At 35.7% G+C, this 27,545-nt stretch overlaps 1 protein-coding gene across 7 annotated transcripts in view; it reads right to left on the reverse strand.

Moving 5' to 3' along the window:
- Nucleotides 1-181: 181 nt before the first annotated feature.
- The window catches only part of ZNF385C (zinc finger protein 385C), a 276,051-nt gene continuing 248,687 nt past the window's right edge, over nt 182-27,545 (reverse strand). For 4 of the 7 annotated variants that reach the window (XM_039359008.1, XM_039359009.1, XM_039359014.1 and 1 more), the window contains 6 exons: nt 18,973-19,083; nt 15,965-16,142; nt 15,416-15,745; nt 13,095-13,282; nt 10,608-10,721; nt 182-9,238 (listed from right to left, as the gene is read on the reverse strand). In XM_039359008.1, the coding sequence (XP_039214942.1) occupies nt 9,017-9,238; nt 10,608-10,721; nt 13,095-13,282; nt 15,416-15,745; nt 15,965-16,142; nt 18,973-19,083 (1,143 nt within the window). In that variant the 3' untranslated portion in view covers nt 182-9,016. The remainder of the gene's footprint in view (nt 9,239-10,607; nt 10,722-13,094; nt 13,283-15,415; nt 15,746-15,964; nt 16,143-18,972; nt 19,084-27,545) is intronic. The other 3 variants (XM_039359010.1, XM_039359015.1, XM_039359012.1) reach the window with 3 other exon arrangements.

Below are 27,545 nucleotides of genomic sequence, written 5' to 3' on the forward strand. Positions count from 1 at the left end.
CTACTAGAAATAAATGTGAACTGTCATTTATTCTATAGTTTTCGATCACTGCAAAAAGATTGTATAGAATTTCTACTGCATTGAAATGCAACATCCTGAGGAGAATTCAAAGGAAAACTGTCTTTGCCTATATACTTTTAGCTATATAGCTTAGTCTATATACTTTTAATCTATGGTTGCATTTTTTTTTTTTTTGTTGCAATATGCCAAAGTCTGGTTTGGACTGCATGTGTTGTGCAAATGCAACAAAATGTATTGCATTCAATGAGCATGTCTCAACTGAATGTGTCTGTAAGTTGTAATAAAGATCTATCCCATCCCCCACCAAGAAAAGTCACTAAACAGATAAAATTGGGATGAAAAAGATCTTAGTGGAGAATTCTTCATTATGACTAGCTTTCAACAGCTGCAGAGATTTTATTTTATGAAGGTACAATTTTTAATGGTGCAACCCAAGAACAGTTTCATTTATCTCATCCAAGGTTTGTACAGACCAGACCTTCATCGCTACAGTATTGTATTGGTTCAAGAGCCTTGTGTACATTGTATAAAGATACTTCTCTTGGACCTTTTGTGACAGATGCCAGCTCTGAAATTAATTATTATTGATAAAATTTGTACACTGCTATAATCATATAATAGACTCTCAGTAGTAATAATGGGTTAGTAATAATAATGCATTAGCTGCTCAAGAAATTGAAAAGTTCCCAAGGCATTTCAACTTGCAGTCTAATGCAACCTGCAGATGAATTGCAGATATATCCCATCATCCACTACCATGTCAAGACAGCTGACAGCTGTTTCCTCTTATTAAAATGTTTAATTTCTGTCCTTTCCTCCAGTAGTTCAGGGGAGTTAATGGACCACCCTTCCCCAATTTTCCCCACAACAGTGGCCTTTTGGGCTGAAAGTGATTGGCCCAAATTCCCTCAGTGAGCTCCCACGGTTGAAGATGGATTTGAATCTAGCGCACGTTGATTTTAGCCCAACAATGTGAATTTATTGATCAAGCAACACAGGAGATCAAGTAAATTTGATTATCAAAATATTTTTACTTTTATTTCAACATTTTTATAATATATATGTGTGTGTATATATGTGTGTGTGTGTGTGTGTGTGTGTATATATATATATATATATATATTTATGGTACATCAAAAATATACATTGAATCATCAGTGGGCAGAGAAGAAACAATATACTGGCCATGTCCCTAAGATCATTTGAATGTCTTTTCACCTTAAAAAAAAGTTTAAATGTTGTGCATCACTTTTTTAAAATATTGTTTGGGAGTAGGGGGCACACACAGTACTAAGAGCTATGGCCTAGGTGCCCTACCCACTACCTGAAGTATATTACACTCTATGCTAAATATGAAGGCATTAATGCTTTGGATACAGAGGGATAGGGCTATAAAAGAAAGCATCCACATTGTGCCTCTAAAGCAGCTTCTTGCTATAGTATTATTAGCAGAAGGAATGGCTTCTAGGGGTTAAAGTGCCAAATATATTAAAACCCTAGTGCCAGAACAGGATTGAGGACCAGCTGCATGTAGGCCAAGGGTTAGCTATAAAATCTATATCAATGGAAAGACAATGAAGCTAAAAGCAGCACCACTAGGGTTCAAGGTGCACTGGTGCTTTTATGACCTTCTATTTTCCAAATCTGCCGCCCAGAACAGTGAAGCACAGCAGTGAAGAGAGGGGACAGAAGAAAAATGAGAAAAATGATGGATGAAGGTCTTCCAACTGGACAGAAAGCAAGCACATTCAGAGACAAGGGGCTCATAACCCTAAAGAAGAGGAAAAGGACAGATTTGGGTGGTAGAATCAAGAGCATATTTCTGGCTTATCAGAATTTTATCCTTAACTTACATGTGCTGGATATTTTGTAATACAGAGGTGTATTTCTCTTCTGCCATTTTGGAACTTAGCCTCACAAATTACCCCTTCTGAGCAATGCAGTTTTTTCTCATTTGACAAAAGGCAAGCATTTTTACTTCTTTAATCCTATTTTCTCTCTGTGGTTCTGATAAGGAATTCTTAGAAAATCAAATGTTCAAGAGCAACCTTCTACAATAAATGCTACAGTCATAAGAAGCCACAGTTCACTTCATGTTTTTTGTACTTGTATCCTGTAATGTGTATTTGTGTACATACATTGCTCTTGTATATTCATTTCCACAACATGTCCAACCCCATATAGTCTATTAAAAGACAGATAATTCTGGAAAAAGAATCAAAATAATGCACCACTGTATGGGAGGAAAGCACAGTGATAGGTCAAAAATTTCAACATAGTGGGTTGAGGAGTTTCAGAAAAGGGGGACATGGCTAATAGAACCATCCTAGGAGTGCTCTGAAGGAAATGGGAATCACAGTGAAAGGCCAGAAGATTTTTCAGATCAGTCAACAGGAAAGATGGCATTCAGATAAATGGAAAAATTGCCATAAGTTAGTTGAAGATGTAGATAAAGATCTTTACAAGGAGCCTGGAACTTTATAGTACTTTAATATTCAAGTAGCATATCCAGGCCACTAAAAGGTAAAGCAGAATCCTGCAGGGATTCTCTTACGGGGATCACTGTAAGAGAATCTTTTTTGAGAAACCCAAAACTCAGTAGCATCCCAAAGAAAGCAACACAACTAAAGCCTGGATTTTGAAAACATTCTATCAGTCAAGAGTGGAGAAAAGTTAGACTTGTTCCATGGAATACTGTAGGGTGAAGCTGGTTTTTTTTTTTTTTTTTGCATAATGGCTTGTTTTGGTAAACAAAAGTAGGATCATGCAATTTATCAAGCTGTCCATAAATAACTATATATGTATATGGCAAAAATAGAAAATGAGACTATTTTATATTCATTGCAAATGGCTATGCTCCAAACATCAATGATAATGCCACAAAAATATAGTACTGCATTCACATCCATAAAATCGGAACATTTGATGAATCATTACTTCTGCAACGTATTAATATACCAAACAAAATATTAGCCTATCACAGTCCTTTGCACTGTCCATAGGTATATTATTCAAGCTATGATTTGGTATTCTTTCTTTCAATATAATCTGTCAGTACTTGTCTTCCTATAACTTTTTTCCACCCTGTAATTAAACTACACGTCTTTTCTTCTTCCTGACCCCATTTCATTCTTTTATTAAAAGTCTTTTGCATACTGAATCAGATTCCTGTAATAGTTTTGTAACATTACATTTGTTCCAGCCTACTCACTACAAATCTACAATCCGAATGTTTTGGAATCTATAACACAAAACCTGTATTAGCTAAATGTATTGATGTTTTAAAGTAAGGTGTATCTCTATATCCTGCTCAGCATTGCCAGGGTTACTGGAGCTCATCTCTAGAATCACAATGCAATTGGGCTGGAAAACAGGATAATCACAAAGGCGTATCCCATAATCCTTTGCAATATCAATAACTTACTAACATGAGGAAATGCAACATCCTAACTTATTAAAGATCTAGATTCCACCCTACCAATCAATTTTATTTTATTTCTCTCTCTTTAGTCTATCTGTGGGCTTTGACTATCTGAGTTTAGCAGGAGAGGAAAATCAACTTTTTCCTAATTTACAAGTTTTCTTTTTAATTATCTGAATGTGATTCTTACTTAGCACAAACAAGTAATTGCTATAATTATTTACATATTTAAATTGAGTATATACTGAAGTTTTTTTTTAAACGAATATAGAGACATTCCCTCAGAAATTCAATTAGCTCTTACTTTATTGGCTTTTAAGAAGGCTATTAAACTTGGCTGATCAGCAGGCCTTAGCAGTTGAGATGTTGTAAGATCATTAGAGATTTTTTTAAAATTACTATAATAAATACTCCTAGTATTTATGTACATTAATATGCTTCTGAGTTTATAACTGTATTCATATGTTTGAACCTGATTTACAAATGTCAGATATATATGCCTGTTAGACTCAAGTAATTATAGTAATAGTAATTAAAATAACCTGTAAGTCCAATAAAATAAATATTTCCACCTGATTATACAGATAGAATAATATTAGCAGTAGCAGCTGATACACTAACCTAGTCACAATGCATTTCATGCAGAACAAGACAAATATTTTCTGTTATAAGAAGGTCATCTCCAGTATTGCTACCATATTACAGAACCTTATTATTAGCTAAATATGCTTAAATTTGTATAGATGATACACAAGATATGAGAATGAGGGGGAAGCACATTATTTTTGTAATCATTTTTAAAAATCTGCCCGATTGAATAAGGCACTTTAAAAAAAGAATTATACATTTCCTATTCTTTTAATTATTTGTATTATGAAAATATGCCTGGTATGAAGCAGCACAGGGGCTTGAGGGAAAATGAAGCAGACTAACATTAAACAACAGAGAACATTGGCAAGAACCCTGAAATGAATCTATCATAAACATTATAGTCCTCTACACCAGGTTTGATTCAATTCTCTGCAACCATAGATTTCCTTGCAAAATCCTATGTTTAATCTACCACATCCACCTTTCCTGATGTAATAAGCCAGCATTTATCAAGGCTGTAATCCTAAACAAAATAATGGAATGGTAAGCTGCACTGAATTTAACATGAGCCTCAGAAAGCATCCACACAGGATTGTGCTGTAAATCTTACTGGAACCTGAAAAAGTTAGAAATAGCTAACTATGGCAATAGTTTCCCATTTGAAGCTTTCTGGGATAAGTTGACAGAACCACTCTCAATATTTTCAGACAGCATGGCCTAGGATTCTATTTCATGCTTGGGGTGAAAAGCCAAAGGAGAGAAATGTTAAGTAGTGTTATTAATTGATGAGATCTGGTAACCTCTTGTTCTATAAAGCTGTTCCTATCCCCATTTCTGCCTCTTTTTTGCCACTTATCAAATATTATTTGCCAAGAGACATTTTTCTATTACCAGTCTGCTTGCAGAAAACTGCTGGAATTATAAAGTAACATAACCATGTCCCCATGGAACTGCCATCATTTGCAAAACCTACAATGAAATGAGAAAGCTACAACTGAGTGTTTCAGATTGGAAAGTACAGTATTTAGAAAGTAGCTTTAAGAGCAGCTGGAAGCAAAGGTTTGGTGAATATACAGCAATTTTATGTGGGTGTTAGTTGAATTCTGAGCAGGTTGCATGTTTCCCCCCAGAAAGTAACTGCTTTAGGAAACAATTACTGTTCAACACAAAAATCACAAAAAAGCATAAATAGTTCATGACAGTGTTCTACAGATAAAGAAAGCAATCACTTTTAAAGAATGAATCCAACTTTTCAAAAAAAGATATACATTATCTTACGCTGAATGTTTAACTATTAGGCCATCTTGCACTTTTCCCCATCAGAATTTTTTCCTCCAGAAATATCACATATTTGTTTCACCTTTTGGTCTTCTCATTCTTATAAACACACTTGCAAAACTCAGTTGCAAATTGTGTGTTTTGTGAGATCGTGGGTATTATTCAGATAACATCAACCATATTTACTCTTATAACTAGTTATTGTTCCCCACTCACACTGTCTTAAACACAGTATGGATGATTTCAAGAGGACCTCCCGGATCTATAAATGTTACATCAAAAACAATAAATATGTTTGTGTTTATCCTCCCATAGTTTAAGTTAACCAGGCTGCATTGCAAATGGACCGATAGATGATCTTTTTGTTCTGGGACAGAACTCCACAACTCTGTTATCTTGGTACTTGCAATCTACCACTTTAGGCAACTGGTTACACTACTCTTCATGGCAATACTTACGTTTCAACAGACTGAATCAATTGGCACATTTCCATATTTAATAAATAGAAATGAATGTTGCTGCTCTACAATGAAAAGGAACATTTCATATCTACAAGATCACTGTGACAGTAGTACCTTTGTTTTTTATGTATAGATTTTGGCCACAAACCTCATCCTTGTCTTCTGGATAGAAACAAGCGTAACACAGGCTTGAAAACCAAATAACAATCATTCCATTAGTATTTTGCATAGATTGGAATGTTTCATCATTTAGTTGTGGCCATCAGTAATTGCTTGCTTGTTTCCATTCTATCCAATAATACTCTCTGGCTACTGGATAGCTTTTTATTTAGGATGTGCATCAGTTGACATGTTTATGAGAATTATATTTACTAAAATACTGGATCAAAGGAAAAAAACCTATTAACTTCACATGATGTCTTGCTAAAGTGATTAGTTGCATGATATAATAGAATCGGCACTGAGGAACCTCAATAATGATCATACTACATACCTCTGGAAAGTTTGTAAGAATGGTGTGACAATCATGGTCTTTTCTTATGGCTTGCCTGTAGTGTCCAATAGTCCCAGATTTTGAGTTAAGGCTGGTTTTAAAGAACTGAGAATTCCAAAGGAAAAAATAAAGAATCCTGAAAAGCAATCTGGAGTATGAAACATTTGGTGCAATTAGCTTAAATATGCCTTCCCAACAAGAGGCTCCCCAGATATTTCAGGACTTAAAACTCTCTCTATTCTCATATAGCATATAGTTTGGCTCAATACATCTGGAAAGTGCCAGTTAGAGAAGACTTGCTTGTACAATTATCTCGAACTGCAGGAACTAGAAAAGATTTTGGAGGGCTACTGCCAGTCTGAGTAAGTGGCAGAAATGATAAAGCCTGGCTACAGAAAGTGGATGTAAAGTGAGTAGGAATTGTTGGAACCTTATAGCCTTGAATCTGGTATCCTGCTGGACCTGCCAGTTACTCCTGCCAGTTACTCCTAACAAAGTTTGCTCATACTGTTAGCTCAAAATGTCTTGAGCTACCTATTCTTTAATATGTGGCTGTCTAACATATTTTAATTTGCCCTCCTTTTTCTGTATCTATTCTGTTGCTTCTGTGGCAGTATATTAACACACAGTAAAGTGATATTCAGAAATGTTCTGCCAAGTAACAGGGAACATTCATTCCAGGGTGACACAACCAACCAGCCACTAAACAAGTAGTTAAATACACACTTGCATTTGGTAAATGGTCATCTGTTGTCATACAGTCCAAACCTCTTAATTGAAGTCCTTCACATAAAATAAAATTCCCTGCTTTTCTTTCCTGGAGTAGCGAAAGTGTTCTGCCAAATATCTCCAAATAACCTCTCTCTCTTTTCAAATATCAATACTGATCTGCACAAGTGAGCACTGAAATGACAAAAGCAGACCAATAATACAGGCACCCACTTGCCCCAAAATGAGCATATCTAAAGAATTGCCGTGGAAATATTTCCCTTACTTTTCTTAAGGTGTCAGGGATTATTATAGCTGCAAGCAAAATTGAAGAAAACTTCAGCTAATAGATTTTAGTTCATGCTTTATATTTGACTGATTTTCATAACTTAGGCAAGTGAAAAAAATAAACTCCTATATCCAATAACTAATAATATTGGAAGATTGTTCACGGCTTGCTTCATTTGCTGAAGTGAATGGCTACCGTGTGTATATATATATCTGCCACCTTTCACTGTCTTGTGGAATTTGGTTTGTGAGCAGCAACATTCCCACTGCAATGGGAAATAGGGCAGCAATCTCTGACCCACTACAATTCTAGATATTTATGAAATAGGTAATTTTTTTCAGTCAACCAAAAGGGTCCAGAAAATTGCACCATAGAATATTATCTGAGAGTAAGCAATATGAGCTCACTTGCACAAAATTGTTAAGATATGCATACTTGTAAAAAAATTCAGTAAATTCAAAAGTATTGAACTAGTGCATCGTAACATATTTCAAATGGAGAAACTTTTTATGTTTTGAATTTTGCTTCTAAAATCTGAAATCCAGGTGTCCTCAAACTTGAAATCTACTACTTTGACATTCCTGACATTAATCCTTCTATGAATGACATCACCACAGAAATCCTGGCTCCAGTTTTTCTTCTTCATTCAGTAGGTTTAGGTAGCTCTCAGCAGTGGTTCCTTTAGACTGTCATGAATATGATAACAGAAATTGGGCAATAAGTAATTTCAAAAGTTCAGTGACACATGGCAGTTACGTATGAAACCTACTGTGCATTTTCTATAGGGTTTCATATTCTTACCTTTCCTTCACCTTAGGCAATACATGCCATAATATCTATAAAGGTAGTCTATAGACAATCTTCCCCACCAGGATGTCTTTTGATTATGTTGAAGCTGTAAGAATTCTCAGGTTGGCTCAAAATTCTGGGTCTGGTCAATATAGCTGAAAGGGCACCCAACTGGGAAAGGTTGACTTAAGATCTGAAATAATTCTATCTCTATACCATTCTTTGTTTGAATCCATTCTTCTTCCATATATAAGCAAAAACAAAAAAACAAAAAAACAAATAAACCCCAACTTATAATTTTCTATCTACATAATAGCACTTTTCTTCTTCTCTCTGTTTTGTGCCCATACTTAAAACAGATATTCTCTTCTCCTTTCCTCTCCTTCAATATCTCAATATCCTCACTGAGATATAGAGATGTCTTAGTAACTTACAAGGAGAACAATACATGTTTATCAATCATCATTATTTTTCTTAAATCTATAATTGTGGGAAGGGGAATGTGAACTGAACTAGGAACTGCATTCAAATCTGATTTTCATAATCATCGCATTTTGGAAAAGAAACCTCTTTGGAGTTTCAATTACACAAATTCCTAATTAATAGAATTCTGTTTAAAATGACAGATACCTCTAAATTAACAGATATTTTGAATGCATACTTTTGACTTTACCACTTGACCATCTGGATAAGTGAGATTGTGCTTTTAAGTATACTACTAGAGTTAGAAAGATTGGTGCTTTGTGGGAGAATCCGACAATAGGAAAAGTTATTTCCAACTTCAACTGAGTTAATGACACTAGTGGAAATCTCAGATAAATGAACAGAGAAGTTCCACTTCAAACAGTTCAAAGATTCTGTTTTTCCTCTGTTCAGAATACAGCCCTGTAAAGTCACCTGCCCTCCCCAATTTTCTTGTACAGCTATGGTCTACAATTCCCCACGCAAACAACCTTGGGATTTGTCTAGTAAGGGGCAAAGACAATGGGGCCTGTAGCTGCTCGCACAGGGCCTGGGGGAGATCGAAAAAGTGCTGGTCCAAAGATGGGTGCTTGGAAGAGAGTAGCAGCAGCTGGTCGGAGAGTTAATGGGCTGGGCAAAGTACACACAGTGGCGGATGCCAGGGGACTTGGCAGGAACCGGGCAGCCAAGGTCTTCGTAAGATGCTTCTGCAGAGCCACTTTGGACTGTGAAGAGTGAGAATGAGGGACAGGGAAGAAGCACAAAGAGATACACATGGTACATAAGCAAAGCAGCTTCAATAGACAAGGGGAACATTTGCTTCAATATTGCAGAAAATGTGAAAATAAAGAAAATAGAGAAAATTTGCTTCAATATTGCAGTAAATAATTTAAACCAGGAGCTTCAGTATCAAAGCTTATCTGACAACCTGATTCAGCTCTGAAGTAGATAAATTAATAGTACTTTGCAAATACTATAAATGCAAATACTATAAATAATAATGCCCAATATGAAGTCTTCCAAATGTTGCTCAGGAAATTTCGACAATACAATGAATGGTGAGGGATGCTATGAATTATCTTTTCATATCATCTGGAGAACCACATAGTCTCTGTCCTTGGCTGACAGCAATACTACATGACTTTATTGTGACATTTTTTTTTACTTTCAGAGCAGTGTGAAGTTTAAAAGAACGTAGCAAATTGTCCTATTGAATCAGCTCAAATATCTACCTATTGCCAGCAGTGAAGAGATTCAGGTGTAGTGGTGGTGTGTGTATGTGTGTAGCTAGATAAGTGAACAGTTTCCCCGTCCCCCAGCTGTAGCTTTCCTTATCCTTTAAAATGGCTTTTCCTATTAAGAATATAAATCCCATCCTTTTTTTAAAAAAATGGGGGGGGGAACTAAAAGATGAGTCTACCCCTTGTTGTTGCTCAACAACTCCTGGAGGGCTTTTCATATATACATAAACAGTTCTATCCATGTATTTTCCCAATACTTTTTAAACAGTTATCTGGTGTCATAGCTACTGTAACAGTCTTGCTACAACAGTGGTTCTCAACCTGTGGGTCGGGACCCCATTTGGGGTCGAACGACCATTTCACGGGGGTCGCCAAACAAGGCTGTCCGCCATTTTTTTCCCCTTTTCTTTGGCCATGCCCCTGGCACCTGATGATGTATAAATGGTTGGGGGTCACCACAACATGAGGAACTGTATTATGGGGTCGCGGCATTAGAAAGGTTGAGAACCACTGTGCTACAATTACTTTCATTAAATTAATTATGCACTACAAGAAGATGCATAAAGAGAAAAGGGAATACTGGGAATTGTAACCTCTTGATCTGATCTGTCCCACTGCTCTTCTTGTTTCCTCTCATGCAAGCAGCTGTCTCACTTTAGTTTCCAAATGTTGCTGAGAATAGCACTACCTGTTATTTTGTTGTGGGTTGGGACAGTTTAATGTTCAGACACAATTCTCCACTGAGTGGATGACTGGATTTTGAAGAATAATTAAGACACCAGGGGAAATTCCTTATTGCCCCCCACATTTTCCATACACCACAGAGTTATCTGGCACCTTATGTGACAAATACCTTGAGAATACTCACTGCCAGGGCAGTATTCCTCTGCAGTTTGCTGTACGGACTGTATTTGGGTTTTGGTGGCTTCCCTGCAAGCCTGTCTTTGTGACGTCTACTGCTCATATGCTGTAGATGAAAAAACAAAAGCTCCCACTATTACCAGAGTATAAAAGCACCTTAACATCCTTTGCCATCTTTAGCAAACTTTCTAAACACAGTTCTTTAGACTATTCTGTGTTTTTATTTGATGAAGGAATTGAAAGACTTGTTTTCAATTATGTTGAAATATCTGTTCTGCTTCAGTTTTGACCAACAGGATCACGTCGGCCTTTTTGATATCACTTTGCTCAGGTCTCTAGTATTTTTGACCATTTGCTCTGACACTTTTGTCTCCTGATAGATACCAATCTGTCTTTGTGGTGAGAACTGTGTTTGTATCTGTCTTTGAATCTTTTGCTTAATAAGATAAATGCAGAACATGATAATTAACTTTAGGTTTATTTCAAGGCTCAATTCAAAGTGTTCTATTTAAATTTAAAATGAATCACTTACATTCTATTAGCTTCCTGTTTTCTACTTCCCTTCTTTTCTGTATATCTAGATATTACTTACTTATATCTTGTTGGAAATAAATATTGGAATTTTAAAACAATTGTGAAGAAATAAAAAATTGAATAACTGAAACACAAATTAGTTAACTGGTTGAATTTTAATGATATCTATAATCTTTCTGAGCCATGGTAGTGCAGTGGTTCCTTCAATTCTCAACGGCTCATGGTTGACTCAGCCTTCCGAGATCGTTAAAATGAGGACCCAGATTGGGGAGGGGGCAATAGGATGACTCTGTAAACCACTTAGAGAGGGCTGTAAAGCACTATGAAGCAGTATATAAGTCTTAAGTACTATTGCTATTATATTGTTTACTGCTATTAATATAAGACTTTAAAGAAGGGAAGCACAAAATAAGAGGTTAGCAGAAAGTGATTTTTACTCCATTTTCTTCCCTATGGCAAAACACTTGGGAATGGCACCCCAGAAGTCAATTTCTCTTTCCTATCTGAGTGGCTGAAATGAAAAGTAACTGGGGTATTTGAAATACTATTATATCAGCTTAGCCTTCCCAAGTGTTGAAGACTGCTAAAGAGGTTCTCATGCCTCTGTTATACAGCATTTGTGCTATATTTATCAGGAAAAGATAATCTTCTCAGCTGCACTCTTGAATGATCTCCAACCCTTTTCTATGATGTTTCCTTATTAGATCAAATGTTTCCTCTTCAAATATTCTCCTGTTCTACAAAAGTGCAAATGCTCCCTTCTAACAATATGTTTTCTCTTCTTCTTGGTTATTTTGAAATTTTGTCCTTGTGCTGCTGCTTTTTAAAAAGTCTTTGAAAAGTTGATATTTACTCTCTGTATGTGTATGAATTCATAGTTTCTACAGATGTTACTAATACAGTAAAAGCTCCCAACTGGGGGAAGGGTGTCTATTATTCCTCAATGGTGATTAAATTGCAAATTACATCATTTATGGTGATTTGTGTCATTGTGTCATTATGTCATTATGCAAACGACACACTTTGATATGAATGACATTATTTGGGTAATGAAGTTATTACACAAATGACGTAAATAAATGCAAATGATGTAATTTCCACTATTAGTATATTCAGATCATTATGCAAATAAGTAAATCAACATGATGGCATGAAATTAATGTAAATGTAATGTAAATGTAACATTTAGCATGGACTGCTTTGGATTGAAAAGATTTGTCTGTTATTTCAGGAGATTGTTCAGACAGAAATCTTGCCCAATTACATCTGATGTCCATTAAATGGGAGTCTGTGGAATAAAAGTTTCTCTGTATCGTTGTTCTTGTTGTTGGTATGCTGCTGCTTTTTAGCCTTCTTGTTACTTTTACTCGAGTTACACAAAGTATTTGCAATTAATTAATCAATTAATTAGGTATTGTATAAAGATGCACTTAACACATTAACCCTGATCATTCTCTTGTCACTGGAAAAGCCATTTGTGTAGGATTTCCTAGAAAGCAAATATTGTATAAATTTCAAATCTGATGAGAGTGGAAAGCTGCCTAGGACAACATTTGAAGCAGAGAAATTTAAGGCAGAGAAAGACATGCGCAGCAGGCCTTCCTCTTCTATCCTGACTGCCCCTTAAAATATGACTGCTTATTTTGCAAGAACTGTTGGGATGATGCTTCAAGTGTCTTAATGCAACCTTCGCTTTAGCTCTCATTTTAGTATAGTGAAATTTCTGCTTGCAATGTAACTTCACCTCTTAACTTCATTAAATATCTGAATGGATATTTAATGAAAGGCCTAAGCTGAAACATGAAGGTGGAAGTAGGGTGGAAAGATTAGTTCTTATTCCCCTTTTCCATCTTAAAATGCTTTCTTCAAAAATATCCAAAATTCAGCATGACCCTCATTACATCCTTGAGACAATCAGAAGAGCTGTTTAGGTTGGTCTGCTTACCTGTTTGAGTTGTGTCTCTGAGTTGACAAAGATCTCGCACACCTGGCACTGGAAGGCCTTGTTCTGAATGTTGAGGCTGCCTTTGCTGCCAATCCGTTTGGGCTTGTGTGCCACTCGGGAGAGGACCTTCCCTCGGCTTCGCCTTGGCAAAACAGTCTGCCCTTCCAACATCAATTTGTGCTTTGCTCCTGGGAATGAAGAAAAGTAGATGAGTTTGGAAATAAAAAAAGGAAACTTGCCTCTTGCACTTTGGTAAGCAGGAAGTAATCTAAGAACAAACATGGCCAGTTATCAATAGGATGGGCCAATTCCATGATACCAGAATCAAGTTGGCTATATGGACACAATATCTGGATTATATGTTTCATTTTTGTTATTGTTTTCTTGTTAAATGTACTTTTTATGCATCTTAATATGTTATGTTTAATGTACTGTTTGGGGGACAACAGTGGTTAAGGCAACAGGCTAGAAATGGTGGCATATGTATTTATGTATTCTGTTATGATATCTTCATCTATTTTTAAAATAGATTGTAATTTCTTGTTTTGCCTGAAAACATAAGACATGAGGTGGCGCAGCAGTTAGAGTGCAGTACTGCAGGCCACTTTAGCTGACTGTGTTCATCAGGTCAGCGGTTCAAATCTCACCGGCTCAAGGTTGACTCAGCCTTCCATCCTTTCAAGGTAGGTAAAATGAGGACCCAGATTGTTGGGGGCAATGTAAATATATATATACATTGCTTATTGGTGTACAGTGCTTAGAGAGTGCTTGCACTTAAAGCGGTACATAAGTCTCATAAATAAATAAATAAATAAAAATGACAGCCTTAAAAATTAACAGTCAAAATAAAGCAATTCATTACTTTAGAGAGAGAAGATTCTACAATTTGAAAACAACAGTACTGAATAAAATCCAAAAGTTTTATAAAAGTAAGTAGGTTTTCATTAACATTCTTCATGAAGTTAGTTTAATCTACTTTAGCTTAATGTACTCCAAGTATACTGAACTACAATATCAAGCATGTTAAACAATCATGGAAGGCCTCAGATCAGGGAAGATAAGAATAGAAATAATTAAATAATTGAAAGATGATGAAGGTGGGGAAAAAGAAAATTTTACTGAGCAAAATAGAAAGTCAAAATTGATTGTGTATTTTTATATATATGTAAAATAAAGGAAATAGTACAGCTTCTTGGTTTCTTAACTGGCTTGCTGCAAAAAGATTTTACAATGCATTATGTAAGGATAGAAAAATACAGTTGTTCTTTCTTTGAGTGTGAACAGAAAAAAATATGGATAGAGCTTGGTATCCCAGTACTTTTCAAGAAATATGCAATCAGCAGACTACAAATAAGTTATAGCAAACCATATCTATTTATCCAATCATTTTTTAATTTAGAAAGCAAAGAGTTTGTAAAACCCGCAAGCTTTTGAATGCATTTCATTTTACTTAAATGACAAAATACACAGTTATTGCAAAAATCTGGCAGGCAGTATCTGTAAATGACTTCTGGTTTCAACGTACCTGCTTTTCATGGCTTTCACACTACTGTATTTCTTCTATTCTATGGATATCTGCTGAAAGAATGCTACAATATCTACTAAGGAACAAAACACATATTTATTAATTAGTAGATATTGGTTAAAAATCCCCTAAGTCAGAAATGTACCGTATACTTTTAGGACAAAATTTAGTTAACTGAAGCAAAATCTGTTAGTTGGGAATAAAAATAGATTAATAAGTGGCAGACCTCACATGTACTGGGAATTCTAGGAGTTCCATTCCCAGAAGATCTGAAGGATTCCAGACTGGGGAAGTTACGGTTTTATCAGCTTCAGTTATTAAAGTCTATCAATATCAATGAAGCAAGATGGTGTATTTTTGATAGCATTCAACATTTTCTGTTGAGAAAGAGGAGTAACTTATCCTTCTCTTACTGCTACAATGGAACTACCTTGATCCTGTATCATTACCTGGACAAATGCTTTTGGGAGGTGAAATGAACAGACATATTGGAGTGGGCAAGAAGGCAAATAATGAAAACAGTGCTGCACCATCAGGATGCAAGTTCTCTCCCTTTTGTAAACGTATCATGATGATGCATGCATGTACAAAAGGTGTAAAGTTTGCAGGGTGACCCTGATTTCATCATTTTGCCAAAAGCCTTGCATCCCGCAGATGCCTCTGAAAGCGAATTATCATGAGCTACATGCAATAGGCTCCAGATGTCACATCTTTTACAGCAGTGGCAGACACATTATACAGTCTAGCTTGGCCTTTTATGGGGTAGCTGGAGAAAACCCATGTGAAGGCTTCTTACCAGAATTATGAGCCTCCAACTGAGAGGCAGAGTTAACTGTTACTTTGCAAGTGGGACAGTACAAGTGCTGCTTGATTTTCTTTCCCTCTTTCTCCACCTCTGCTGCTGAGCCGGCGGTTCCTCCAGATTCAGTTGCTGGCACCTCCATACCAGCTGCTGTTGCTGCTGGTTTCACACTTGCACTATCTGGAGCAACTTCCAAGGGCTCTGAAACTGATGGGGAAACCAGGGACAGGACGCCAGTTGGTGATTCCTCTGTCGGGGACATCAGCATGAGGTTGCAATGTTGTGCCAATGGTTGGTTCAATCCTAGCAAGCTATTGGGTTGTGCTAATAAAAAAGGAAGACATTTATTTTCCTTTGAAATGTGGTTTTAAGATTAACTAGCCTTTAAGGTAACTAGCATTTGCTTCCATTATAGTGGCATCTCAGCTAAGATTATAATTCTGCTACACAACAGAAGAGGTGGATTACAGGAAAATATGAAAATTTCCCCAAACTAAAATCTACCTAGAAGAATGCCTCTTCCTAGGTCAGCTTGCCCCTTACCTCTGCTGCTGTTGGTGATGGTGTCTCTGCTGATATCTAGTGCAGCTTCAAAGTTAGCCATTTTTTCCTGGCTGCTGCTGCTGCTATTGTCAGCTGTCTTGTGCTTATTTTTCACTGCTTCAATGGCTTTGAGTCTCCGGGCATGCTTGTGGCCTCTGTAATGTGCCTCAGCTTGATTCTGAGAGAGATAAACGGGAGGGGAGTGTTGAGTGATGGAGAAAAGTATTAAGGCTATTCTATATTGTGGGAGATCAAAGAGAGACTATAAAGCAAAATGATTTGCAAAGCCCATTTTTCTAGTTAGTAGAGAGCACTTTGAAGCTTGGTTATCTTCCTGCTGCAGCAGCAGATGACATTTTTTTCCAACTACCTTGCTATTTTTCCCCAGTTTTCTCCATTTCCTTTTTTCCAGTATTGAGGAGCAGCACAGAAATAATCTTTCTATGTACATCTTCCTCCCATTTGAGCCCTTTGAAAAAGCCAAATAGATGGGCAGGCCAAGTGATAGGCAGTGAGTGTACAAGTGAAGTGGATCTTTTAAGAATATGAGGATAAAAATGTGATGATTTCATGCTTTAACTAAACATCTCCCACCAAAACAAAAAACACATGAAAAGCAGAGCAAGAGGGAATTTTCCATACCTCCCCTTTCTGGGCATTGAACACTTCTATTTCTTTCTTCAGCCATTATGCAAACTAATGTAACACCCTCATTTCAATTCAGATTGGACTTAAATTTGCCAGAGAGCCATTCATTGTAGTGAGAATCAGGAGAACTGTCTTTGACTGCTAAGTACACAGGCTTTTGGGTGTGGGGGGAATACATTGTAGTCTTTTGTATTTTCTTTTTAAAAAATATTTTATCAGCAGTGAACAGGCAGGGGACATTAACACATACTTCAGTTATTCATCCTTTTCTCTGAAAAGCTAAAAGACCTGGATATAGGAAAGCACAAAATGTAAACTCACACATATACACAGAACTGCATGGCTGCCTGGGACTATATACTTCATGTTAGCTCTGCATTCCAGGAAGGGACAATACTTGACAATTATGTTCTTTTCTTCCGCTCTAATTCAAGTGAATATATTTAGTTATACTATTTTATTTTGTATTGCGAAACTGTCTGCTGCATATATATTTTTCTGAAGCTGCATTATTTTAATTTTCCTTTATTTTATTTTACTTTTTTGCCCCAAAGCGCTTTTTGAAACAAAAAATGGGCTGCATTTAATCAGGGGTAACGTGTCTTATCTCCATTTTGCCAGGCAATGAACAATGCCAGGAATTGAATTATATGAATGCACAGCAAGAGGCAGGGAGGGAGTGAAAGTCATCAGATGAAACGGAGCCTGACAGCAAAGGGGTGTGAGTATATGTGCACGCTTGTGGACATGGTATGAAATGAAAACAGAGGACATAACGCTTTGCTAGAGGGCCAGGTGGGTCAAATGGGGGTAGTGCTGAAGGTCACTTAGCTCAAGGCTCAATTCTTATGCATCTAGTGCAAGTAAAGGCAAAAGAAGAAAGAAGAAAACAATGCAGAGTCTGATTTATGACTAAGCTCAAGCAGGTTATCAGTAACTCAGATTATGGACAGGGTTTTACTGGGACAAAGAAGCACCGCTTGATACATTTGTTCTCCTGACATCTAGGTATTTCCTTGGTTAGTCCACCTGTAACCAGTTCTAAATAAGCCTTGTAAGCCTTAGATGCTTCTGTTAATATGTCTTTTTGCTTGCATATTAATTTATGCTGTGGGTAGAGGAGTGATCAAATTATCCTGAATATTTTTTTAGAAAGTACAAGAAAATATGTGACATTAAGATTTGTATTAGTCAAGGAGCATTACTCTGTTGGTTGGTTCAAGTAAATCCATGTAAATAAATAATTTTGCCACCTTTAGTATTGGCACAGATAATCTATGTTACATTGGATGAGTGAATTTAGATAAAAATAAAAAATGCCTAGGAATTTTTTTTTTGTCACAGTTTTTATATAAAAAAAAGAGATCCTGGGCACAATGCTGAACTGCACCAACTGGATAACACAGCAGTCCCTTCTTTTGGCCAGATTCAAGTAATGCACACAGGCTGAAAACCAGTGAATGAGCCTTCCAGATAAAACACTTTTCAGTACAAGTTCCCTGCCTGACTTCTTGAATGCAGAATACAGGAGAATACCAATGTATGTTTTCCCTTTGCAAGCCCTTAAGAATCTGCTCTTCTCAACACCTCCGCCCCCAAAAAAGGAAATAAACACAGATGTGGAAGGTGGCAGCACAGCAAGAGAAGATTATTTCCTGCAAAAATGTATGATATGTTTTTTTTCCAAAAGAGATGAAATAGCATAAGAGCTCCTAGACATGTGGCTGCAGAACTGACATTCAAGGAACTTGCATGCATTACATGATAGACAATATTTTATGCATATATAAAAGCAAAGTATCATACTGATTCTTTCTTTGATTGTGACAGTGGCCCCTTTCAATGAGTGACCATAGTGAACAAACCAAGAATCTTTATCCACAATTTATTAAAAAAAGCCATCAAACACTAGGATTCTAACTTGTTCCTCTTGAAACATTTTAGAGGAAGAAACTTAGAGGAAGAAGCACTAGACTTTGATTTGGATAGTACATTAAATGGTGCCTTGATGGCATTGTCTGTAGTGGATGTTCTTTCTTGTTAATATGACTTGCTGTGCTTTGTGCTCTGTGAAGGGAACTATAAATCAGACCAACATCAACCCAAGTCTCACTTTTGCCAAGAACTACCACAAACTCAGCTTTAAGACAGTTTCAGCTTTAGAATTGTAGAATATAGAAGGTATTGCTAATCATGATCTTCCTCACAAATTATTAAATGAGGTGCTTTGAGCACTAAAACATTATATGAACTGTTGTGCACACATAAGTAAAATTGACCATAGTTATCTATATGATAGTTCTCCTCTTCCTTTTCCCTACCTATCTGCTTGATTCTAGTGTTTCAGGGATGTAGCTTACCGCAGAGTTGAATCTCAGATGACAAATATTACAAGAGATGAACTGCTTCTTCTTAAGTGGATTGGGTACACCAAAGGTATGGTTGATTACTGCCTTTTGTACTGGATCCATCTAGAGAGGGGAAGGATTAGAAGATAAATGGAACCAAGTTAGCTGCTGCTCTGCGAGCCAGACATGTAAAATTTTGTTTGTGCTTTTCAAAAACTGCCTTCATAGCACCATAGAACATTTACTTGCTTGCTAAGGAAATGTGCTCATCTGTCAGATTTGGGTCAGGCATGGTTATAAACTCTGCTCCTCCAAAACCTTGGTCCTTAGTCAGGAACTAGCTAAAAATAGAACCTTGGAGGATTTGATATAGCTAGATGTGTCATATGTAGACACAAGGCAGACCTTGCTACAGAACACAAAAATTAAGCTTGTATATCAGCTCTGAGATTTAAAAACATAAGTGTTTTTCTCCTGCCCTTACAAGTTAGTGGATTCTTAGCCATGACTTTCCCATGACTGGAATGCAATTGCTCAAGTGTCTATACAAGGAGATGCTCTGATCTGAATGACACTAGTTACTTCCTCTCCAGCTTCAGCTGAAAATGGCAAAGAATTCTGCTAATGATAATGGTTACAGGGAAAACATTTCCTTAGCACCTTCTATACTGCTAGTTCCATCAAGGCTGTTATGCCTCTAGCTGTGAAGCAACTGATCAGGGTGTCAGCTATTCTTTTGGGGCCTGCAATTATCTTTAATGTAGCAAGATGGTCCATTCTTCTCTATATGTTGTGTCAGTCTTCTCTATAAGCTGAAAGTTGTTGCATAAAGATACTATTGGACAAGTTTTCATAGAAATATGTCAGCCATTACAGGTCTTGCAATTGGAAAAAAACACTATAAACTTCTCAAGAAACTCATGCTTCTCTAGAAATCGCTGATCTGGAAGATAATTTATGCTGTGATAAGAAACAGAGCTTGAGGAAATAACATTTCAATAATTGCCTGATGTCTCAAGGGCCAAGTCAAAAGAACTTAAAAACCAGATTAACACCCAGACTGGGAGAATACTGCTGCAAACCATTTCTATTACATTCTGCTTTAAAGAAATTTGTTTTGTGGGTTTTTCCCTCTCATGTTTAAATATTCACAATAATTGTAAATAGAGGAAAAGGGCTAGAGTAAGAACTACAAAGGTGAAAAGGATAAGGAAAAAATAGTAAGTTAATATAAAAATTCTATGTATATTTAACCACAGCTATAATCTATAATATAAGCATTGCTCTTTTATCCCTGTGGTTGTGGAAGATAGCTTTCCCAGAGCTGGCTATCAAGAACAACGGGATAAGAAAGAGATTGAAGTTTGAAGGTGATCGTATTTCTCAGCAAAGCTATTTAGTGGCCCAGACAAGTGCATTGGTCTGGCAGGCAAAGTGTACAGACAAGGGAATCATTATTTGGACCCCTAAATTCCATCACCAAAGGGAATGGAGGTGGCAACAAACAGTGATTGATGATCATGGTACCTTCCCATGATTATGATATTTTTTTTTATTGACTCATTTGCAATAAAAATGAAGAGAGTATGTAGAAACTAAATAACAAGAGTGATTTATCAGAGATTTTAAGAGAGGAAAAGAAGTTTTTATACTACAGTTAACAACAGTTTGCTCTAGATAGTACCAACCTGAGACAAAGATATGGCACACAAGGATGGCATAAATATAGATCCACAATATATCCAAAAGGACAAAAAGGTATTGTGTATTTTTTAGAAAAAAGTGACAAATGTTGTGAACTTCTCTATGAACTGACTATATACCGAACACATGAGGAGTATATTCTGTTCCTTTTGTGATTATTTTCAACATCCATTGTGTAAAATTGAAAAAGAAAGCCTGCTTTGGTAGATCAAAGGCCAACGAGTACCTGCCCGCAACTCCAAAGCATGAAGATAATTCCTTTTTCTGAACAGAAAGGAAACCACCCAAACACAAGAGGAACAAAGGATCAATTCTTAATTGACAAGATGATTTTGGAAAACTGCAAGAGAAGGTTGACCAACTTGAATGTAGTGTGGATTGATTATAAGAAGGCATTCTACTCACTCCACAAGACTGGATAATTAAGTACCTAGAAATAATAGGAATCAGTAGAAACATCACAATTTTTCTGCAAAGATCGATGGCACAATGGATATGGTTGCTGGTCAACGCTGATAGATTGGGAGAAGTTAATATCAAGAGAAAATCTTTCAAAGAGACTCACCATCACCACTACTGTTTGTCATTGCACAGATTCCTTTGTCAACCATACTGAAGAAGTCAGAAGTGTATGGAAAAACATTGTCTGAAATAGCTGCTGCTATTTGGTGGGACCATAAAACAGAGAAAATGAAGAAGCTAAAGTGCTCTGGGATTTTAAATTTCAAATAGGCACCTGCCACATAACATCCCAGTCTTAACAGTTGTCAATAAAAAAGACAAAATAATATGGATAATGTACAGTATGTGATAATACCTGGAGACAGTAAAACAGAAGAGAAACAATTAGAGAAAACAACTGACTACAAGGACCTGCAAATAGAAACAGAATGACTGTGGCAAAAGAAACCAAAAATAATACTAATAGCAATAGGCTCCCTGGGTACAATCCCAAACAACTGGTGTACCACTTGAATACCACTGACATTGACAAAATCACCATTGGCCAACTATAAAAGGCAACTTTACTCAAACAGCTTAGATCCTGCAAGGATACCTTTTACTCCATCAAACATCCACAACTATCTATCCCAGGTCTTTGGAAGGGCTTGACAGATTGATAAAAATGCCTAATAAGGTCTAAACATCTGTCAGACTGCAATGAACCAATAATAAGTACTATTACAAATAGCAATGTTTTTACTTTGTGGCTCCATTTATAAATTATAGCTAATAGGTACAGTATTCCTTTTAATAGACCATTGTTTTTAAAAACAATCTTTAAATGTGTAACCTTGTAATCAAGTGTTGTCCCATGTGTAAGGTAAAATTCTATGCATGTTAATTTAGAACTACTCTCTAGTGTAGCTCTTTTAAAATACTTAATTTTTCATATTAAATGGTGATAATTACCATAGTAGCGACAGCAAATAGCCAAACATCCTGAGTCTATGAACAACATCATTTATTAATATTATTAATTACTTCTCTACATTATGACATTGTTATCACTTTCTAAAAACATTTGGTTATAGGCTGAGTAAAACAGAGTAGAACAAACTTAGCAAAGTAAGTCTATCAGGAAAACCATTCTGGTAATTCAACTTTAAAAAGGGTTGGTACATAAGGATTTTTTAATAATTAAATTTAATGACAGATTACTCTGGGAACCAATTGGAACCATGCAACCACTACAGAAAACCCTTTGTTATTAATCATAATGCAAAAGCAGACATAAAAAAGACCTGCCCAATAATTTCAAGTTTGCTTTAGGCAAATATATTTATCTGTTACCGTACTTATGTATGGCTTATTTTGTTAGAGGATGCTGACTTCTAACAACAGAGTTCAAGATTTCTTCTAGATTTATTCCAGTGTTCAATAAAATATAGGTTGTTAGTGAAAAGGAATGTACAACCAGTACATTCTGCACTCAAACTTTCTGCATCCTATGTCTTCAGGTTTGTGTTGACTTCTGGTAACTGACTGAACTAGTCCCTATAGTTTTCTAAATTCAAACTTAATGTTCCCTTTCTTGACAGCCTATCCTGCCGGTTCTTAAAATTCTGCAGTAGTTTTTTTTTGTTTTTGTTTTTTTATTAAAAGTTTTACAAATTACAATATAAACCCACCCATCCCCTCCCCCCTCTCCCACTTCCCACAGCTGATTACAGGGTAACAAATAAACAAACATAATCTAGCTAACATAAACCAAACTATCAATCAAAACCACAATACACTTTAACTCCTTCTCAAAACAAATATTAACAAATTAAGACAAAAATAATAATACAATTAATACTGTTAATAATTATCTAAAATCTATTCAAAAGCAAGGTAATACTTTTCAGTTTCAGACTTCTTCTGAATATAATCAATCTATCTTCTCCAAACCATAATATATTTTTCTTGTGAATGATCCTTCAAATAGGTGGAGATTTTCGCCATTTCTGCTAAATTAGACACCTTAAGTGTCCATTCTTCCAAAGTAGGCAATAAGTTTTTCTTCCAATCTTGCCCCACCAATAATCTTGCAGCAGTTATAAGGTTCAACATCAAATTAGTTTCTTTAACATCCAAATCTACAATAATACCCAACAAAAATAATTGCGGAGTAAACTTTATCTTTTTCTTAAAACTCTTTTGAATATTCCACCAAATCTTAATCCAAAAAGCTTTAATATATTTACAAGTCCACCAAATATGAAAATAAGTTGCATCTAAATTTCCACATCTCGAACATTTGGGCTGTAAATTCGGATACATGCGGGACAACTTTTGGGGATCCAAATGCCATCTATAAAACATTTTATAAAAATTTTCTCTTAAATTTTGTGCTTGAGTAAATTTTACATTTCTAACCCAGATTGTCTCCCATGTATCCAATAAAATTGGCTCTTGGATATTTTCCGCCCATTTGATCATACAATTTTTTGTTGTTATCTAAGTTTGCAGTTGGTCCATATTGAAGAACAAACTATTCTATAAATGAATTTTTTATCAAAACCAAGTTTAGAGTCACTCTAAAATTACAATACTTCCATTTCAATTTGCTTCAGTAACCAACTCTATTCTCTCCCCCTCACCATATACGTCTTTTTTGTTTAGTTGTTTTAATTATTTACTCTTGGCAGTATAGAATGAGATGATAATAACATTCTATCTTAGAGGCAATATAAAATTTGAGAAATTTAGTCTCTAGCACAGGTTTTCCAAATTTTTTCCTTCATTATTTAAAACCTCTTATTAGAAACTCCTTTTTATCACTTATTACAAAGTCCTTATTTAAATATCTCGGTTGTGATTGTCACTACTCAAAGAAAAACCATTTTTACTCAATTTTGGGTAATTTACCCAGGTTTAGGAAGTACCTCTAGCACATGCAATTTCAAAGTCTTTTCTATGAGATTCTGTGCTCTGAGCTTACAACTTTCCTTCTATGAAACAGACTTGGTTCGCAAAGGATTATGTGCATCTCATGCTAGCTGAGCATTTTGAGATTACTAGGAGAATTACAAGATATACCGTAGTCATTTTATTGTGCTACAGTTATTAGAACAACTTAACTGCACTATTGTTTATCCATCTACGATCTTCTTTCCTTGAACTTACTGATTTTTAAATTATACTATTTTAACTTAATTTTTTAAAAACTTGATTCTTGACCAAAATAAATAATATTATCCAACTTACTACATATAGTTGATTCTTAATATATTAATCTATAGTAGTTGTGGGACTTTCTCACTTTTCTATCTGTTAGTACAAGGACAAAATGCCCAGAAAACTGTAAAGTATTATTTTGGATTCAGGCAGTTAAGAAAAAAAATCCCCAACTCTATGTTTAAACTAATTTGCAATGACTTGGATTACTTCTGTTTTATCCCTGAAATATATAACTGATACACTTATGTATCCACTGATACATAAGGACAGATTATTGCATTGAATGTCCTGTAAAGATTATGAGGTTAGGAAAACCAGAAGACATAGACTCAAGTTATGATTTATAAAGGACTCACAAAGGTTTTACACATTTGAGTGGATTTGAGGGTACCTTCAAAATCTGAACTTGCTTTTCACAAACTTTTTTTTTCTAAACCAAGAGTTTTTAGTGTCTGTCTGACTGTCTGTCTATTTCTGCCTGTCTCTGCCTGCCTGCCTGTCTATCTATCATCTCTAAATCCACAAGCCTTTTCTTGCTTTATTCCCAGAATGAAACCATTAGAAAAAAAGGAAACTTTTGATTCCCAAGAAGTTACAGTCAAACTGCTCTAAGGTTCAGGTTTAGCTCAAAAAGTACATCACTTCCAGACTCTTCTCTCCACTATCAGATTATTTTGTTACTTCAGTGCAATATGTGGCTTGACCTATCTAATGGCTGTTTTTATTTATTAATTAAATTTATACAGTATGTCACCCATCTCACTGTGAAATGACTCTGGATGACTCTGGATGACTCACAACATCATAAAAAAAATCAAAACATTACGCTTTAAAAATTAAAACATTAAAAGTTAACAAAAATAAGATAAAAGGGGGACCAGCACATAAATGGGATGTAGATGGGATATTTTTTTAATCTATTAAACATCTCTAGTGTAAAGCACCTCAGGGCCTCAAAGAGTTTCAGGTCCTTTTGGAAAGGCAATAAGGCAGGATGGATCTCTATCACCTCCAGGCATGCGATGTTCCGAAGGGCAGGAACCATGGCAGAAAAAGTTCTTCTCCTGAATTTCATCAGCTGAAATTTCTTGGCTGATGGGTCTGCAGATGCCCCTACTACCAGGGCAAGTGGGGCAGGCCAATCTCATTGGGATGAATTTTAACATATTTAAAAGCCTTATAATACTCACTGTAATTAAGTACTGACTGTATTTTGTTTACATAAATCTATGTGCTTTTATTTTGCTATTGTATATATATTGTATATATGCTCTTAAGGTTACTTAGAAATCTACTGAATAAAAACAATGAGCCATAACTGAATCAAATTGATAAACTTGCTTCTCTTGTATATATAGACATGAAGAATATAACATGATTTCCTTAACACCTTCTAGACTATAAATTATTTCTATCAACTGGAACTTCAATCTGTCTGAATAACAGATTAGGCAGTAGTGGAAATTTACATGAAAATTATTTGTTTTTTTTCCCACTAGAGCAAGGAGCAAATATGGCAGTTGTAATTCTACTTTTGTCTTTTGTTCATTCTTTCTATGTAATATTCCTTTTTTCATTTCAAAGGGAAAGATAAACAAATAGGTTAACATATGGATCATGCATTATTCATTTGTTAACATTTTAGTTTTCTCAGAAAATAGAAGTTAGGATCATTTACTGAAAACAGTACTGCTATCAAGAAGACAAACAGACATTATAAGATATAGTAAACAATAGAATAGATAAACGGAAGAAGACGGGCTTATTAATGTATTAATAATCGTAGTACTGTAGTTAAATGGATTCTCAACATTCAGAAATATTATATCAGATAAAAGAGGCAAAAGTGGGACAACTGCAAACCTCTTGAAGACATCTACTGCTGTGAAAACAGGAGACCAGAATAGATACTGCATCTGTCTTTTATGAAAGACGCTTAAGAACAATCAACCCCAACTTGAAACCTCCACAGTCCTATACTGGACGGGAATGTTTGGAGTTGCAAACCTATTGAATTGTGGGGGAGGTAGTGCCAAGACTGTCTTTAAAGAATATCAGCCACATATTTTTTTTTAGTTAAAAGTTTTATAAATTTATTACAATATAACCCCCCCACCCCTTCCCCCCCTCCCCCCACTTCCCAGAGCTGATTACAGGATAAAAAATAAAACAAACAAACACAATCTAACTAACATAAACCAATTATACTATCAATCAAAACCATAACACACTTTAACTCCTTCTCAAAATAAATATTAACAAAAAATAATAAGATAATTAAAACTAATAATTATCTAAGATCTACTCAAAAGCAAGATAATACTTTTCAATTTCATATTTCTTCTGAATATAATCAATCCATCTTCTCCAAACCATAATGTATTTTTCTTGTGAGTGATCCTTCAAATAGACGGAGATTTTTGCCATTTCTGCTAAATTAGACACTTTAAGTATCCATTCTTCCAGAGTAAGCAATAAGCCACGCATTTTTTTTATTTGTGAGGATTGACTATATCTCTGTTATTTCTATCTTTTAAAATACATAGAAAACAAAATTCCAAAGAAACAAAGAATGCTTTGCATAGGCTATTATGGGAAAATTTAACATATTTTTCTGAAACTCTGTGATTCCTCCCATTAGAAAGCCACACTGCAGTTATATACATAGTTAATCATCCAGTGGTGGGATTCAGCCAGTTTGCACCAGTTCGGCAGAACCAGTACCTAATTTTTTGTTGCCCAGGCTCAGAATGGACTTCTGGAAGCGGCATCCACACAGAGAACCAGTTGTTCACATATTGGAATCCTACCACTGTTATCATCATGCATCTTAAAAATCCTAAGTGGCCTTTGCATCTCTTTTTACATGGTATCTTAAGCTTTCCATCTGTAGGGGAGGCATAATATGATGAACATGACGGGATGTGCGCAGGCATATTGCACTTGCTATATTTCTATAGCTACTGCACATTGATCCAGCATGTGTGTTCTGTTTAACCTTGAAGTTTATAGATCAACAGGGTGAATTATGCCATGAGAAAACAAAGAAGATTGAGATAAAATTAGCCCATCAGCAGTTATATTTTAGAATGAAAATGACTACTTTTTTGGCCTTTAGCTCAGAAGGTAGAGGATAATTTTGCTCCTATCTAATTCCATACAGTGCTAAGGACACTGCTCTGTGGGGATGAAGAAATGGATCAAACTAGAAAAAC

Source organism: Crotalus tigris, unplaced genomic scaffold (genome assembly GCF_016545835.1).
Source record: "Crotalus tigris isolate CLP2741 ecotype Arizona unplaced genomic scaffold, ASM1654583v1 scf7180000019068.10715455, whole genome shotgun sequence".
NCBI lineage: Eukaryota > Metazoa > Chordata > Lepidosauria > Squamata > Viperidae > Crotalus > Crotalus tigris.